The sequence below is a fragment of the Notolepis coatsorum genome (assembly GCF_963971535.1).
Source record: "Notolepis coatsorum genome assembly, chromosome: 2".
NCBI lineage: Eukaryota > Metazoa > Chordata > Actinopteri > Aulopiformes > Paralepididae > Notolepis > Notolepis coatsorum.
In genome coordinates, this window is record NC_140166.1 from 51,728,200 (window position 1) to 51,745,985 (window position 17,786).

At 44.6% G+C, this 17,786-nt stretch overlaps 1 protein-coding gene across 1 annotated transcript in view; it reads right to left on the bottom strand.

The window, feature by feature from the left end:
• LOC311223353 (protein transport protein Sec24C) overlaps positions 1-4,958 on the bottom strand; it is a gene marked incomplete at its 5' end in the record, with an annotated part of 112,958 nt that extends 108,000 nt beyond the window's left edge. The window contains 3 exons of the mRNA XM_084308144.1: positions 269-351; positions 4,174-4,444; positions 4,902-4,958. Of these exons, the coding sequence (XP_084164270.1) occupies positions 269-351; positions 4,174-4,444; positions 4,902-4,958 (411 nt within the window). The remainder of the gene's footprint in view (positions 1-268; positions 352-4,173; positions 4,445-4,901) is intronic.
• Between the last annotated feature and the right edge of the window lie 12,828 nt (positions 4,959-17,786).

Consider the following 17,786-nt stretch of genomic DNA (forward strand, 5'->3'; position numbering starts at 1 on the left):
CGATTGAGCTTTAGTAGGTCACATCAGACCAACGTTACACCATTGAGCTTTAGTACGTCCCATCAGACCAACGTTACACCATTGAGCTTTAGTACGTCCCATCAGACCAACGTTACACCATTGAGCTTTAGTACGTCACATCAGACCAACGTTACACGATTGAGCTTTAGTACGTCACATCAGACCAACGTTACACCATTGAGCTTTAGTAGGTCACATCAGACCAATGTTACACCATTGAGCTTTAGGTGCCCTTCGTTTGCCTTACTGCTGGCACGACGGTCTCCCCCTGTTGTGACGGCTCTTTGTAAGGATGGGAAGCTGCATCAGGGACAGGCTGGTACATTCCACCTGAGGAGGAGTCATGGAAGCAGAGGGTAGAGGAGATGTAGAACACAGCGTGCAATTCTCTGTGGCAGACGGGTTCGGACATACGTATTGCACTGTACTATTTTACTCCGTCTATTACAGGTTCAAAACTGTCAGGTATTAAACTGTGTGGGTATCAAACAAGAAAGACTGTCTGAAAGACTAGAACTGCGCCCTGAGAGAGGGAACTGCGCCCTGAGAGGGAGGTTTGCCCTGAGTGGGAGGTTCGAAGGGTCAAAGTGGGTATCATACAGGAGGGAAGACTGTCAGGTTTTAAACTGTGGATACCAATGTAAGGTAAAGACGACTTTGAACTGTTGAACAGTAATCCAGAACTATTAAATTGCACTGTATAAAATTGGGATTTTATATGTCTGCACTATCTTATTCTTTTTATTATTGTCTATTTAAAACTGAATCAAACCATAAACAAGGTGGCCTGTTGGGATGTTAGATCCTAATGTGATAAACTATGATTTTTTTGTTCTGTTGTGAAGCACTTTGAGCTGCAGTTTCTGTATGAAAGGTGCTATTATACAAATAAAGTTTATTATTATTATTATTTTTATATGGAAATACTGCACTTGGTTTAGGAGGGGCGTGGCACCTATAGGTAGAGCGAGGGCATGAGCACCTGTGTACGGAAGATTGTCGTTTTTAATATTTATTTAACTGCCATGTAACTCAACATCTTTCTAATTGGAGCAACCTCAAACTTTTTCACGAGTTAAAATAAAGGTTTGAAATTAAATTAAATAAGGGTCAACGGTATTCCATACAGAGTGAAATAAGCGACCGATGATGCTCCGTACTGTGCAGAAGCAGGATTTTACGCTGTGAAACTCTATAAAACCTGTTAATTTATGTTTTTTGGATGACGAGAAAACAGCGTTTCATATCTCTCCTCCTCAGTCAGACAGCGGAGCAAACTGGCCAGCATATCATCTTGACTTGACAAGTCTTCCACTTCGAATTATTATTGAACAAAAGCCGACCTATTTAACAAATCGTGACCACACTGTGAGAAGCACACGTTTAATATAAATCTATGACTTTGCTGCCGTCTCCGAGGCGCCTCCACAGTCCCTTTTGGAGCGTATTGGGTACACCTCACCCCCTCACCCCCTCACCACCTCACCACCTCACCGCCTCACCACCACCACCTCACTCAAATCTTGATGAGACAAATGCCTTGTGTGTCTTGCTAGAGGATGAACAGAAATATTGTGAAAACATAAATCAATTCAAATCTAGACTAAAGAAATCTATTTTCGATAGGTACAGAAGGGAAGAAGAGCTTTAATTGCATTTAATTAATAAAAAATATACATATGATACTGTATTGTACATTATGTCATATTATTACATTATATAATCATATTATTTATAATTAATCTGCATATTATATTAAACTATATTTACACTATTATATTATGGTACTATATTATATTGTATCATGTACTATCTCATATCACATTATATATGTGTTGTATACATTATTATATACTATTATATATACTAGTATATACTGCAGGTATACTATACTGTAATGTGTACTGTAATGTGTACTATATGCATGTATGTAAATGTAAAAAAAGAAAGAAAGAAAAAGAAAGAAACGTAAGTCTTCAGGGGTAGGGCCCGACAAGCCTAGTGCTTCTCCCTAGCCCTTTTCGGACAATGCTGCAATAGCAGCTGGTAAAACTTTGCCGACTTATGGAATGACCATTGTTATGTCCAAAACCCGAAATAAAAAAATTACTGAACTGAACTGAACTTGTCCTTGGTTGGGAATGAAATTGAAGAGAATGAAGATAACAGATATACATTTAATCCACAACTGAAACCACACACATTTTCATTTAACTATCAGTGGGAAAATGGCCATCTGTATGTTGTTTTATGGAACATGGTTAGTCTATATTAATCAATACACCCACTCACTGTGAACAATGATCTGCTTGTGTTCGGACATGAGCGCAGGTTGTAATTACGCAGACTCAGGACTAGGGTGCTGGGAGGGTAATCTCAAAGCAGAATACTTTGAATGTTTGCGTTCGCACATACAGCTCCTCTGATTAATGTGCGGTTAAGAGCAGGAGTCCAGTGCATGTCAGGAAGAAGATATAGTAAACAAGCACACTAGCGTTATTTCTAAACCTAGCCGCATTTCTGGCAAGACGCTCTCCGATTGGCCGACGCCTGTTTCTACACTGGTTAAGCTTAGGCACTCTTTTGAAGTTGGTTAAGGTTAGAGTTTGTCTTAGAGCGTGACGATAGAACGCCAGGTAGTTTGCAGGCTGTTTGACGTGGAAATGAGCAAAGACACAGCTCGTCACGCGATTGGGCAAACGCGTCAGTGGCCAATCAGAGAGCGTCAGTCAGTGCCAATCAGAAAGCGTCTGCCAGAAATGCGGCTAGGTTTAGAAATAACACAGCACACTATGGAAGCAGCAAGACTAGGCAAGCGAAAGCCAGGCCCGGACACGACACTCACGCATGCGGTTTCAATAAAGGGGGATCGGTCAGTCAGCCAGTCAGTCAGTCAGTCAGTCAGCCAGTCAGCCAGCCAGTCAGCCAGTCAGCCAGTCAGTCAGCCAGTCAGCCAGTCAGCCAGTCAGCCAGTCAGTCAGTCAGCCAGCCAGTCAGCCAGTCAGCCAGTCAGCCAGTCAGTCAGTCAGCCAGCCAGTCAGCCAGCCAGTCAGCCAGCCAGTCAGCCAGTCAGCCAGTCAGCCAGTCAGTCAGCCAGTCAGTCAGCCAGTCAGCCAGTCAGCCAGCCAGTCAGCCAGCCAGTCAGTCAGCCAGTCAGCCAGTCAGTCAGCCAGCCAGTCAGCCAGCCAGTCAGTCAGCCAGTCAGCCAGTCAGCCAGTCAGCCAGTCAGCCAGTCAGCCAGCCAGTCAGCCAGCCAGTCAGTCAGCCAGTCAGCCAGCCAGTCAGCCAGCCAGTCAGTCAGCCAGTCAGGGACATTTGGGTCGGGCAAATGTTCAGTGCTTCCATAGGATAGAGATTTGGATCTGCATAGAGCGGGTTGTTCCCATATACACAGTAGAGCCACTGCACCGTTAGAGGCAAATTCAGAAGATATAATCTATGTTTTCTACCCAGAAGACAATATTGCTTCTTCCTAATTTGAGATTTAGTGGTGGTTGGGAACACTAACTGCCACTTGGGAGTGGAAAGAGCTGTTCCTCATACTAGCTCCAGATAGTTAGCCACAAACCGATGCAAAGTCAATGGGGTCAAGCTCCCGTCTCTACAAGCCAACGGAGACTCACTGAAATCTACTTTGTGCGCACTGTGGAGTAAATATGAGTGAGCTCGACCCCATTGACTTTGCATTGATTTGTGGCTCGCCGGAACTAGCATGGGGAAAGTACAAGGATCAGCATGGATTGTGCCGAGAATGGATTCTATCGATCAACATCATCATTGGTAAGTAAGAAATAGGGTCAGGGTTCTAAAAATCATAACTTTCTCTTTAACATGCATTTGACCCCATCTAGATAAGATATCCAGATGCAGATTGCATGTTAATAACCAGGTGTAAATGGGATCTGAATGTACACAACACTCCAACTTAATATCTGTAGAATAACAAGGTTTGAAAACATTGTCCGTCTGAAAGATGTAACCGGAGTCATGTGGTTCTTTGTCTGAAGGATTCAATTAAGGCATAAAAATTACAGAAAATAATGTACAATTTTACGACATCATGCAATTAAATAAAAAAAAATCAATAAATATTGTTCAATACATACAAAAAAAAATAAAACATGCAGGTGTGGCTGTGCAGGCTAACTTTACCACTGTTGTGCGGCGGGAGCGTCCACGGAGGCTGCTGTTGGACCGGAGAGGAGGGCGAGAGGTGGCTGGGGTTATATCCAGCTCCGCCAGCCAGAGGGGGAGGAGAAGGAAGAGGAGACCCCACATGTGAGCCCTCACCAGCGGGTTGAGGCGAGCTCCATGGTCCCTGGTGGTTCACGTACTGCCCCAGTGACGGCGGGGTACCGGGCGAATCGTTATTATGATAGAAAGGCTGGGGTCCGTTCACTACGCCCTGGTGTGTGTACGGAGGCTGAAAGGGATGAGAGATGGGAGACATGGGCTGTGGCGTGCTAGGCAGTGGTCCTTGGTTTGCTAGGGGGAGAGAACATGGGGGTATATTTTGTCTGCAGTTTGCACTTGGAGCCGTGGGTGGAATGCGAGGGCTTTGGTCAGCGTTGGACAGAACAAGGGGTGTACTCTGACCAGTGGTGGTATCCCGCGCGGCTGTGGACGGAGAGCCGGGGCTGAATATAGACGCCTGGTATAGTGCATGGTAATGAGCGGCGCTTGTGGACGCGACGGCGCTATGGTCTCCCTGATAGCCCTGGTTGTGATACGGAGCGGTAAGGGGCGTGTTATCATAGGAGTGGGGGCTCTGGTCAGAAGGAGAGGCCAGGCTGAGATGCTGAAAGCCGGGTAGAGGGTCGCGGCGTGATGGGGGTTGTTGAGGCGGTGGACCCGTGGACCAGCTGTTTTGGTCCGCCCACAGTTGCCAAGGTGCGGGAGTGCGATCTGCTGCGGGAGCATCCATCATCCTCCTCCATAACAGTCGGTTTTGGGGGTAGATTTCACTTTGAAGCTGTGTCTTGGTATCACAATAAAAAGGAAAGAAATACACAAGATGAGAACACTAAATGGAGTATTGCAATCAATTAATGCGGAGGGACTGTCACTACACTACACACACCCTGCTCCAAATATTTTAGGGGCGGAGTGTCCTTTTGATGCTTGAGCCCTGCCTTGCACTGCAGCGAATGAATGCATGAATGAATGAATGAATGCATGAATGAATGCATGAATGAATGAAAACTTTATTTAACAGATGCAGAATGGGTACAATACAGTACAACTCAATACACACAATTGTTAAGGGGATGCAGACCAGAGAAAGACGTTTGTCTTGTTTACATCAGGGTCCCATGCATTTCAATTCATAGTAGTGGTGCCACACAACAAGCCATTCGTATACAAATACGCCAGAATTAAGGAACACGACTTTAACCACAATCTAAACGCGGGGTATAAATCCCTCATAGATGTGTTGTAGTAGCATCACTTGCCTGGCCTGCATGGTGGTAGGCGGTAGCATAACAAACATCTCTGAACGCCAGTGCTGCTGGTTCAGCCGTGCATAGGCAACAGCAAATATGGTGTACTGTACTACTGTACACATTTACTATACGCTATCATTTCAGAACACGCAGTGTTTTCAACAGCCCGAGCTATTCGTTGCAGCAAACAATAACCTACCTTAAGGCTTGTTCAAGATGGGATAGGCGGACGCAGATCTGCGCAGGTTTTACTACGGCCTCGCCAAGCGCGTTGCATGACGGTTAGAATGTTGTCCGATTTGCTCTGAAATTCTGACGAGGCGAGGCGCGGAACTCCCGCGGGAGCGAGCCGCGCGCAGCCATCAGAGCAAGGCTCCACAGTACCTCTCAGCCGGCCGGCTGCTCCCGGCTGGGAAGCGACTTGCTACGGTCGCGCAAAGCGCCTATTGGCTCAGAAAAGTTGTCAGTCACCAGCCATGTGACAGCCAGGGAGCTATGAGACGTTTGATTGATTGAAAACTTTATTATGTTATGCGTTATCAACTTATCATCATATCATCATGATAAACTTCAAGCTGTCAGACACACACGCACACACACATACAGCAGTGTGTTGTGTGTGCGTGCGGCCAGGAGCGCGCAACAAGATGGTATACATTATGGTATATGAATAGTATATTCCACTGTAGCAGTATATGGTGTGCTGTACATTTGAATCTGATCTAATTTTGCACACGGCCATTGCATTATAATGAGCTGGACAGGTGTGTAATGTGTGTGTGGTGACGTGAAAGCGTATCTGCCGCGCGAGACTAGGCGAGAGGCTCTCGTGAAATCGGCAGTGTCCGCCCTCTTAACTCCTCCCCCGGCTTCACTCGGCTACTCTCGTCTACTAGTCGAGGCAAACCGAAATCCATCTTGAACAAGCCTATCATCTCAATAGAGCTGTCACCGGAAGTGGCCCGTTTAAAAACCTTGAATCGTTTAGTGATGACAGCGGTGGTCTCCCAGTCGAGAATCCTGCGTGACGTCACACACGCAGCGTTCGGCTTGTTCAAGATGGGATAGGCGGACGCAGATCTGCGCAGGTTTGACCCTAAGGCTTGTTCAAGATGGATTTCGGTTTGCCTCGACTAGTAGACGAGAGTAGCCGAGTGAAGCCGGGGGAGGAGTTAAGAGGGCGGACACTGCCGATTTCACGAGAGCCCCTCGCCTAGTCTCGCGCGGCAGATACGCTTTCACGTCACCACACACACATTACACACCTGTCCAGCTCATTATAATGCGATGGCCGTGTGCAAAATTAGATCAGATTCAAATGTACAGCACACCATATACTGCTACAGTGGAATATACTATTCATATACCATAATGTATACCATCTTGTTGCGCGCTCCTGGCCGCACGCACACACAACACACTGCTGTATGTGTGTGTGTGTGTGTGTCTGACTGTCTGACAGCTTGAAGTTTATCATGATGATATGATGATAAGTTGATAACGCATAACATAATAAAGTCTTCAATCAATCAAATGTCTCATAACTCCCTGGCTGTCACATGGCTGGTGACTGACAACTTTTCTGAGCCAATAGGCGCTTTGCGCGACCGTAGCAAGTCGCTTCCCAGCCGGGAGCAGCCGGCTGAGAGGTACTGTGGAGCCTCGCTCTGAATGCTGCGCGCGGCTCGCTCCCGCGGGAGTTCCGCGCCTCGCCTCGTCAGGTTTTCAGAGCAAATCGGACAACATTCTAACCGTCATGCAACGCGCTTGGCGAGGCCGTAGTAAAACCTGCGCAGATCTGCGCCCGCCTATCCCATCTTGAACAAGCCTCTATATATATCTATGGGTTTGACTACTGCCTCGCCAAGCGCGTTGCATGACGGTTAGAATGTTGTCCGATTTGCTCTGAAAATCTGGCGAGGCGAGGCGCGGAACGCGTCTTCCTTAATGATAAGCAAGCAGTGCAAAAATGCTTCCGCATTCGTCACCGCACGCCACTACGGTAAGGGGAAGCGCCTTTCTTTTCAGGCCCGCTTTGGGAGCTGTCGCGCGGAAATAGGCTGTCTATTGCCATTCTCTTTGACAAACTCTAACCTTAACCAGCTCCTTAACAGCGCCTAAACTTAACCGTTCTAACATTAACCAACTCCGAAACAATGCCTAACCTTAACCTTAACCTTAACCATGCCTAACCTTAACCATAGAAAGAATATTGCCATTCTCTTTGACAAACTCTAACCTTAACCAGCTCCTTAACAGCGCCTAAACTTAACCGTTCTAACCTTAACCAACTCCGAAACAATGCCTAACCTTAACCTTAACCATGCCTAACCTTAACCGGCGAAAGAATACAGTTAAAAAAAATCACATTAAAAAAAAAATATTTGATGGGATTCGAACTCGCCAGCAACCAACGAGCCGTAGGATCCACAGCCATGCAGTCTTGCCAATTGAGCTATTTCTGGATACTGAATAAGGGGCGGTGACTTATATATATTGAGCTCCGCTCGTGTCGAACCTGAGCGAGCATTACCGCACGCCACTACGGTAGAATGCTTCCGCATTCTTGCACTGCTGGGAAGCGACTTGCTACGGTCGCGCAAAGCGCCTATTGGCTCAGAAAAGTTGTCAGTCACCAGCCATGTGACAGCCAGGGAGTTATGAGACGTTTGATTGATTGAAAACTTTATTATGTTATGCGTTATCATCATATCATCATGATAAACTTCAAGCTGTCAGACACACACACACACACACATACACACATGCGTCGTCTGTTTTGCCTCAATACTGTATATATAATTCTGTTTTGCCTCAATATACACAGTATACATATATATATTGCAAAACAGAATTATTCAGCAGTGTGTTGTGTGTGCGTGTGGCCAGGAGCGCGCAACAAGATGGTATATATTATGGTATATATGAATAGTATATTCCACTATAGCAGTATATGATGTGCTGTACATTTGAATCTGATCTAATTTTGCACACGGCCATCGCATTATAATGAGCTGGACAGGTGTGTAATGTGTGTGTGGTGACGTGAAAGCGTATCTGCCGCGCGAGACTAGGCGAGGGGCTCTCGTGAAATCGGCAGTGTCCGCCCTCTTAACTCCTCCCCCGGCTTCACTCGGCTACTCTCGTCTACTAGTCGAGGCAAACCGAAATCCATCTTGAACAAGCCATTGCACAAATTAGTAAAATGTCAGCGCTTCGTTCGGACACCAGTGAGTGGCAAGTCAACTGACAATGAGCAAATCTACTTCCGGACAGAAATTGATAAAAACTTCAAAATAAACGTTACAATTGCAATTCCATTGCAAACGTTTTACTGATGTTGAAAGGAAAGACAGAACACTGGTGAAATGTCTGTTAAATAGCGATAAAAAAAATATGTACTGTACATCCCAGTCAACAACCTATATGTATATAACCTATGCAGACCAGAGAAAGACTTTTGTCTTGTTTACATCAGGGTCCCCCATTTTCAATTCATCATAACATATGACATACACGACAGTAGGAGGGGTGGGTGGGTGGGGGACACTGTACAACTGTACAAGCAAAACTGTACATTGGAATATTGACAACCATACTTGGTCATTTACTGTACATTGGAGGGGGTTGGGTTACAACACAGGAGCAGAGTATAAACAACAGTACAGTACTGTTTCTCATTCCAATGTACAGTTTTGCTTGTACAGTTGTACAGTGTCCCCCACCCACCCACCCCTCCTACCCGACCCCCCCCCCAAGGCGAAAGTCTTTCTCTGGTCTGCATCCCCTTAACAATTGTGTGTATTGAGCTGTACTGTACTGTACCCATTCTGCAATCTCTTAATAAAATGTTCAATCAAGAATGGAGTGATTGATAGTGTCAAAGGCCTTTTGTAGGTCCAGCATTATCTGTTAATACAATTTTCAATCAATCAATCAATCAATCAATCAATCAAGACCCTCGTCGCGGGCACTGCATTCCGTTCTCAGAATGGATTTGACTCGAGAGAGATCATCAGCAGGCTATATATGATATTCAGACTCTAGATCTATTTGCAGAGCCAGATGAGATGAGGCAACCTGTGCGATTGGCTCTTGACCAGGCATGCGTTGTTCATGGGACGGGGTAGCACGGTGTGGGACCTCACTCGCTATTTGCATATCAATAGCTCCGGTCGTCAGGTGTGTTAAATACGTTCTCAGACACATTCACACCTAACCTTGTTGTGAAGACGTGTTACATTCCATTCGTAGAGGCAATTAGGCACTGTCTTTAGTCTGTGCCCAAGCGAGGGGACATTAAATGCGCATTCGCGGGAGCGCGCGTGCACGTGGTGCGTGTCACCCCAGATGATTTCAATAACGCACCACTGCTGAATGAAATTACCTACCTGGGTTCCATCCTAGAGGCTAATCTCTCCTGTGACAAAATGGCATCCAATGTAATAAAAAAAGTCAACCAACGAACTCGATTCTTGTACCGGATCTCCTCTCTGGTAAACAAGAACACCCTGAAGACTCTGGCAGGAGCACTCATTCAGGGGTACTACGACTATGCTTGCACCTCATGGTACCAAAGCACCTCAAAGGCGCTAAAAACAAAATTACAAACATCTCAAAACAAACTGGTCAGACTACTGCTTGACCTTACTCCTAGAACCCACCTCACCCCTGCCCACTTTGACAACCTAGGATGGCTTAGAGTAGACGACAGAGTACAACAACTTGCAATGGGCCTGGTCTACAAGATACACTACACGACCAAGGTACCCATGTACATGTCAAAATACTTCCCAAAGGTCAGTGAATACCACGATCACAACACCAGAGGGAGCTCCACAAATCATGTTAAACCCAGATTCGGCTCAAATAAGGGACTAAACACGTTTCGCAATTATGCCACATCAATGTGGAACGCCCTACCCAAAGCTGTAAAGGAATGTGGATCACTACCCACTTTCAAAACCTCTCTCAAGGGACACCTACGGGAGACTGCAATTCAACACTGGCCCCTGTAAATATCCTAACCCAACCCCCTCCAATGTACAGTCATTTACCTAGTATGGTTTTGTCAATAGTTCAATGTACAATTGTGTTTGTTTGTAGTGTCTCCTCCCCCCCCCCTCAATGTACAGTGTTACTTGTTTATACAGTGTGCCCCCCGGCCCCCCCCAACCACCTCCAATGTAAATTACCCAGTATGGTTGTCAATATCCCAATGTACCCAACCCCCCCCACCCAACCTCCTCCAATGTACAGTTTCTACGTCAAATGTATATACTCCCTTTTCTTGACTCCTTCTGTATCACAAACAGTACTGTATTTGCAAATCTGGTATGTCATAAATGTATAGATGTAGCAGTACTGACTATCTGTATGTCATGTATGTCATATATGTCTATATGAATTGAAAATGGGGGACCCTGATGGAAACAAGACAAACGTCTTTCTCAGGTCTGCATCCCCTTAACAATTGTATGTATTGAGCCGTACTGTATTGTACCCATTCTGCAATCTGTTAAATAAAGTTTTCATTCATTCATTCATTCATGCTCTTGACAACTAATTTTGCACGTACTGTATAGGCTACAGACAGTATGTGTGTATGCGCACACTGCGGGAGGTGGCCAGAAGCGCGCAACTAGCCAACTACTATTATTACTACTATATTAATACAGTTTGATCCATCGCAAAGCACTCCAGCGCTTGAATACGGCCGGGGGATCCGCTCTATACAATGCAGACCCACGGCTCTCGTATTATAATGAGCCCGCGAGGCGTGTTATTATTAGAGTTAATAATATTGTATATTGTTTACACTGCCTTTTTATTCTATTTTTACTTCTCCACTGTACTATAATTATGTGACCTGTACCTTATGTCTTCTACTACCTGTACCTCCCCTCCCCCCGGCCCTCCCCATGCTGCTGAATTTATATTATTTTATGAATACAACGTTTAACGTTCTCTAACGTAGAGAAACGTCAGACGTAATTCGAGATACGTCAGACGTACTTCGAGATACTTCCGTACTTTCCGCCAATCAGCGCATTGCCCTGTCACAGGAGTAATAATCCTGTGGCAGGGCGGAAGTTCCAATCTGGACCGAGGCTCCGAGGCTGCAGCTCGACCCTACTCCAGCTTTTCGTTCAGCGTTTCTCTGATTGGCCACACGGCCACGTGACCGCCCTAGCACACGCCCTTTTCCGCTGAGAGACGCGGCAGAAGCGCTGGTCGAACCAACGCGCTGCTCGAACCAGTTCAGACAGAGGTGTTTATTTATATTAATAAACATATCTACTAGAAACACTGGTGTTCTGTTGTGTGACTGTACTAAACTCTTCCACCACATGACCGACATTTGACATACAGTACAACACCTCCTATCTATGTTGGGATTATGTTTGGTCATGACAAAACAATAAAAATCGCTACGGTTAGTAATGCTGCCACCACCCACTTCAATGACAGAGCTCTGAATGAATGAATGAATGAATGAATGAATGAATGAATGAATGAATGAAAACTTTATTTAACAGATTGCAGAATGGGTACAATACAGTACGGCTCAATACATACAATTGTTAAGGGGATGCAGACCTGAGAAAGACGTTTGTCTTGTTTCCATCAGGGTCCCCCATTTTCAATTCATATAGACATATATGACATACATGACATACAGATAGTCAGTACTGCTACATCTATACATTTATGACATACCAGATTTGCAAATACAGTACTGTTTGTGATACAGAAGGAGTCAAGAAAAGGGAGTATATACATTTGACGTAGAAACTGTACATTGGAGGTTGGGTGGGGGGGGTTGGGTACATTGGGATATTGACAACCATACTGGGTAATTTACATTGGAGGTGGTTGGGGGGGGGGGCGGGGGGCACACTGTATAAACAAGTAACACTGTACATTGAGGGGGGGGGGGAGGAGACACTGTACAAACAAACACAATTGTACATTGAACTATTGACAAAACCATACTAGGTAAATGACTGTACATTGGAGGGGGTTGGAATGATTGGGTTAGGATATTTACAGGGGCCAGTGTTGAATTGCAGTCTCCCGTAGGTGTCCCTTGAGAGAGGTTTTGAAAGTGGGTAGTGATCCACATTCCTTTACAGCTTTGGGTAGGGCGTTCCACATTGATGTGGCATAATTGCGAAACGTGTTTAGTCCCTTATTTGAGCCGAATCTGGGTTTGACATGATTTGTGGAGCTCCCTCTGGTGTTGTGATCGTGGTATTCACTGACCTTTGGGAAGTATTTTGACATGTACATGGGTACCTTGGTCGTGTAGTGTATCTTGTAGACCAGGCCCATTGCAAGTTGTTGTACTCTGTCGTCTACTCTAAGCCATCCTAGGTTGTCGAAGTGGGCAGGGGTGAGGTGGGTTCTAGGAGTAAGGTCAAGCAGTAGTCTGACCTCATATTTGCGAATGCATAAACTATATCTTAAATTATGGCGATGATGACCGACATTTGACATACAGTACACCTCCTAGTCCTATCTATGTTGGGATTATGTTTGGTCATGACAAAACAATAAAAATCGCTTGTTAGTAATGCTGCCACCACCCACTTCAATGACAGAGCTCTCATATTTGCGAATGCATAAACTATATCTTAAATTATGGCGATGTGTCTAATATGGCTGTCGCGAAGTCATTGATAAGCGACAGCCATATTAGACACATAGCCATAATTTAAGATATAGTTTATGCATTCGCAAAATATGAGAGCTCTGTCATTGAAGGGCTTCCTACAACAGAGCACCGCCGCTGCTGCTGCTGAAGCTGGATCAAGCCGCGGGCGGCGCACGGAAGCCGGGGAAAAACCACCGCGTCGCCGCGCTGGCGCTTCAGCAGCCTCCACGGGCGAAATAACCAGTGTTGCAGTGCTGGTATAACTCGGTATAACGGCGTTATACCTCGCTCACTGAGGCTGAAGTACGCGCAATCGCGCACGGAAATGTTCCCGCGTGTACGCGCAGTCACGCACACAAAAATCCGCTGTTCGTCTCGTTTACATAGGTACATTATACATAGTATAATACACAGTAATGTTACATCTAGACATGTAATAATAGAGTAAACTTGTACCCATACAGTGTTACATCTAGACATACCAGATCTAGTAATAATAGAGTAAACTTAACTTTCGTCTCAGTAACAATGTTCATAAAGTGTTGAGTGCTACAGTGTAGGTTAGTTTATTAGGACAATTCCACCATTGTGGGGCAAGGACTAAGAATAGGCGACTTCTCTTTGATGACCCGACTTCTCTTTGATGACCCTCCCGGAGCTTGGATAGGAGTAGGAATAAACTGTACATATACAGCACTGTTTGAACCTGGCACACAACATACTTCACATGTCATTTTTCTTTTTGTTATTCCACCATTGTGGGGCAAGGACTAAGAATAGGCGACTTCTCTTTGATGACCCGACTTCTCTTTGATGGGATGGGAGAAAAATCGGAAAAAGGAGGGGGGGAAAAGATAATAAAAAAAAAACACGCATGCGCATACACATTGCGCCCCGCCCTCCCGCCCGAAGCATGCAGCTGCAGAGCCGTGAGGCAATAGTATCCAGCTGCAGGACGAGAGCACCAACACTCTAGGACCCTCGCTTCCATTGGCTGATTTGGGTCACATGACCGTCCCACCCAATGGCTGAATTGGAGTATTGCACTGCGGGATTGATTGATTGATTGATTGATTGATTGATTGATTGATTGAAAACTTTATTAACAGATTGCAGAATGGGTACAGTACAGCTAAATACATACAATTGTTAAGGGGATGCAGACCAGAGAAAGACTTCCGTCTTGTTTACATCAGGGTCCCCCATTTTCAATTCATCATAACATATATGACATACACGACATACAGATAGACAGTACTGCTACATCTATACATTTATGACATATACCAGATTTGCAAATACAGTACTGTTTGTGATACAAAAGTTTCATACGCTGCTACCTTTTTCAGCTTCTCTATTTCAAGGCGCAAAAAAAAAAAAAAAAATCTGTGCCAAAAAAAAACTGTGCATGCGCGCGCATGCGCGTGCACATGCGCGCGCTTGACCTACTGTCAATTTGCCACTGCAACACTGGAAATAACATATAACGATACTTACAGCGTACAGTAATCCACACTGATGTACAGTGAGTGTTTAATATGGCTGTCGCGAAGTCATTGATAAGCGACAGCCATATTAGACACATAGCCATAATTTAAGATATAGTTTATGCATTCGCAAAATATGAGAGCTCTGTCATTGAAGGGCTTCAACAGAGTGCGGCCGCTGCTGCTGCTGGAGCTGAAGTGATGTACAGTGACGAGTGAATCTGGTAGTTGGTTGTTAAAAACGCGAAACATAATAACGTTACGCTTTCTAGTTCAGCGCATTTCATAACTGTATGGGCTTTGTTTATACTTCAGAGACAGAGGTGATGTACAGTGACGAGTGAATCTGGTAGTTGGTTGTTAAAAACGCGAAACATAATAATCAGTCAGCAGCGCTCCACTGCTACCGCAGCTGAACACAAGTTGGTTGGTACAGCAGCTTAAGTTGGTTGGTAGTGGTACACAAGTTGGTTGGTACAGCAGCTTAAGTTGGTTGGTAGTGGTACACAAGTTGGTTGGTACAAAAGTTGGTTGCCCGCGCTGCCGCTAGCTCCTTGGGTTTCATTTGGGACGTGGGAGGGGCTGCCGCTTGCTTGCGCGTGGGGGCGGGGCGTCGCGGCCAATCAGAGAAAAGCCGAACACAAGTTGGTTGCCTTTAATATTCACGCGTACCGGGGGGCGAGGGCATGGAGGGATTTGTAGGTGATGAGCAGGAGTTTGAAGGTGATGCGGAACCCGCCCACTAGGCCTGAGCTTCCTTTCCCAGCAGGGGGCGCACAGTCATAATGTGCTCTCTGACTGTTCAGTACTTGAGTATAATGTGTCATTCGCCCCAAAGGCTAAATGCATCGCTGTCTTCATTCCATTTCTATAGGTAATGTGAACTGAAGAGGCAGGAAGTAACTATTTACATTTAGGATTACTCTAATGTAAATAAATACCGTCTATTTTAAGAGGAAAGTAGGCTATTTAGCTTACTGAAGTACCTTTTTGCATTTATATAGCGCTTTTATCCAAAGCAAACAAATTTAAAAATGTATGGGGAGCCTTGGCCTCCCCTCTCCCAAAACACAGATTTGGTAAATCAGAGATGAAGGTTTCAGCACCATGGAGAGGGCGTTGCACTTATAAACCTTTAGTGTTTTACTTGGTGTGTTATATCAGTTGGCAAAATAGACATTTATCTATATGAAAATGTTCAAGATTATTACTTTAAATCTTGTATGTATGAAGAGCTCTTTCAATCAATGAAATTACTGACAACATGTCTCATTTTCTGTTGTTGTTGTTTTAGTTTTTGTTGTGGGGCTATGCATTTGTTTTTGGATGACGGGACGGTCAGTAAATATTAGTTGAGTTGTACACACATCACATCCTTATTGAGACTCAAACCTGAGAGCATCTTGGTGTTTGTTCAAATGTCTGATTATGATAAACCTAGAATGAATCTGCTGGCTTTCATGCGTGTAACTAACAAATTATATTTGTACCTATCTCAGTGATTTTGAAACATGTAATAGGTGTGTTATGTTAGTGTGGTGGGGCTGTGTGCTTCCTTAGCTTACTGGGGGAGCTTGTACATCTAGCATAACACAATGTCTTAGAACATCTCATTAACCCTTTCACTACCACACTACAGAAGATTAACCTTTCACTACCACACTACAGACGGTTAACCGAAAGGGTTAAAGTGAAAGGGTTAACCACAGCATACTGGATGATCCTGGATAATATCACAATATCAAAGACAGAATACTGGAGTATTCAGAATAATATCAAAGAAAGAATACTGGAGTATCCTGAATAATATCACAATATTGAAGACAGAAAAATTGAGTATCCTCAATAATATCACAATATTAAATACAGAATACTGGAGCATCCATAATAATGACAATATTAAAAACAGAATAGGTGGCTAGGTGGTGTAGTGGGCAAGGCGCTCGCCATCAACGCTGGAGACGCTGGGTTTGAATCCAGCTCTCGGCGTTGCTATCAGCTTGGCTGGTCGTTCATACTAACACAATTGGCAGTGTTAGGGATGGGAAAGCTGATGGGTGGGTCCTGGGCGTTGTAAACAGAAAAATACTCCTACAGTTCGGTCGGGGATCTGGAGGGAGGTAGTGTGACCTTCCACACGTTACACTCTCCCAGTGAGAATCTGAGCTGCCAGGCTGGCTGCCGGCTGGCTGCGCATGTGTCGGAGGATAGCATGTGATAGTCTCCGGCCTCCCGGACCAACAGTAGGGGGGGTGCGCAACAGAATAATGGAGTATCCTGAATAATATCACAATATTAACCACAGCATACTGAATTATCCTGAATAATATCACAATATTAACCACAGCATACTGAATTATCCTGAATAATATCACAATATTAAAAACAGATAATAGAGTATCCTGAATAATATCACAATATTAAACCACAGCATACTGGATTCTCCTGAATAATATCACAATATTACAGGCTATCTGCAGGTTTAGCCCAGTCAGATTTAAGGCTTTTTAATACTTTTTAATGCCACACAGAGAATGAAATTTAATACCAATTTCACAATAACAAAATGGCAAAAATCACGCAACGACACCAATTAGTTTAAGTTTAGGGACACATTGGTCCAAAGATGTTTATTAAAACATAAAGCAGTAACTGCTGTCCCTCTCTTTCTATGTCTCTCTCTGGGGGTTTGCTGCCACTTCCTCCATTAGAAGAACAGATTAGATTAGATTCAAATGTATCGTCATTAAACAGCACTTAGTACAATTGTACAGTACAACGAAAATAAGTTTGGCCTTCAACCAGAGTGCAACTGTAACAGTAAAGTGCAAAAGTAATATACAATGTACAGGTGATTAAACTGGGTATATAGCATATATTCATTAGTACTACTTGAGTAATAGTGCTAATCAGATGTATGTAAAGAGTTGTATTAGAGTAGTATTAATTAATGTGTACAGTGATACAGGTATAAAGACACTAAGACACCCACCCACCCCCTCCTAATGGACAGTCTCCTCCCCACCGTATGTATATATTTTCTCCGACCCACCCACCCACCCACCCCCTCGGCCCCTCCTAATGTACAGTCTCCTCCCCATCATATGGATATAGTTTCTGTTAGGATCAGTACTGTATATTTGCATATCGTATATGTCACAAATGTAACAGTACTAT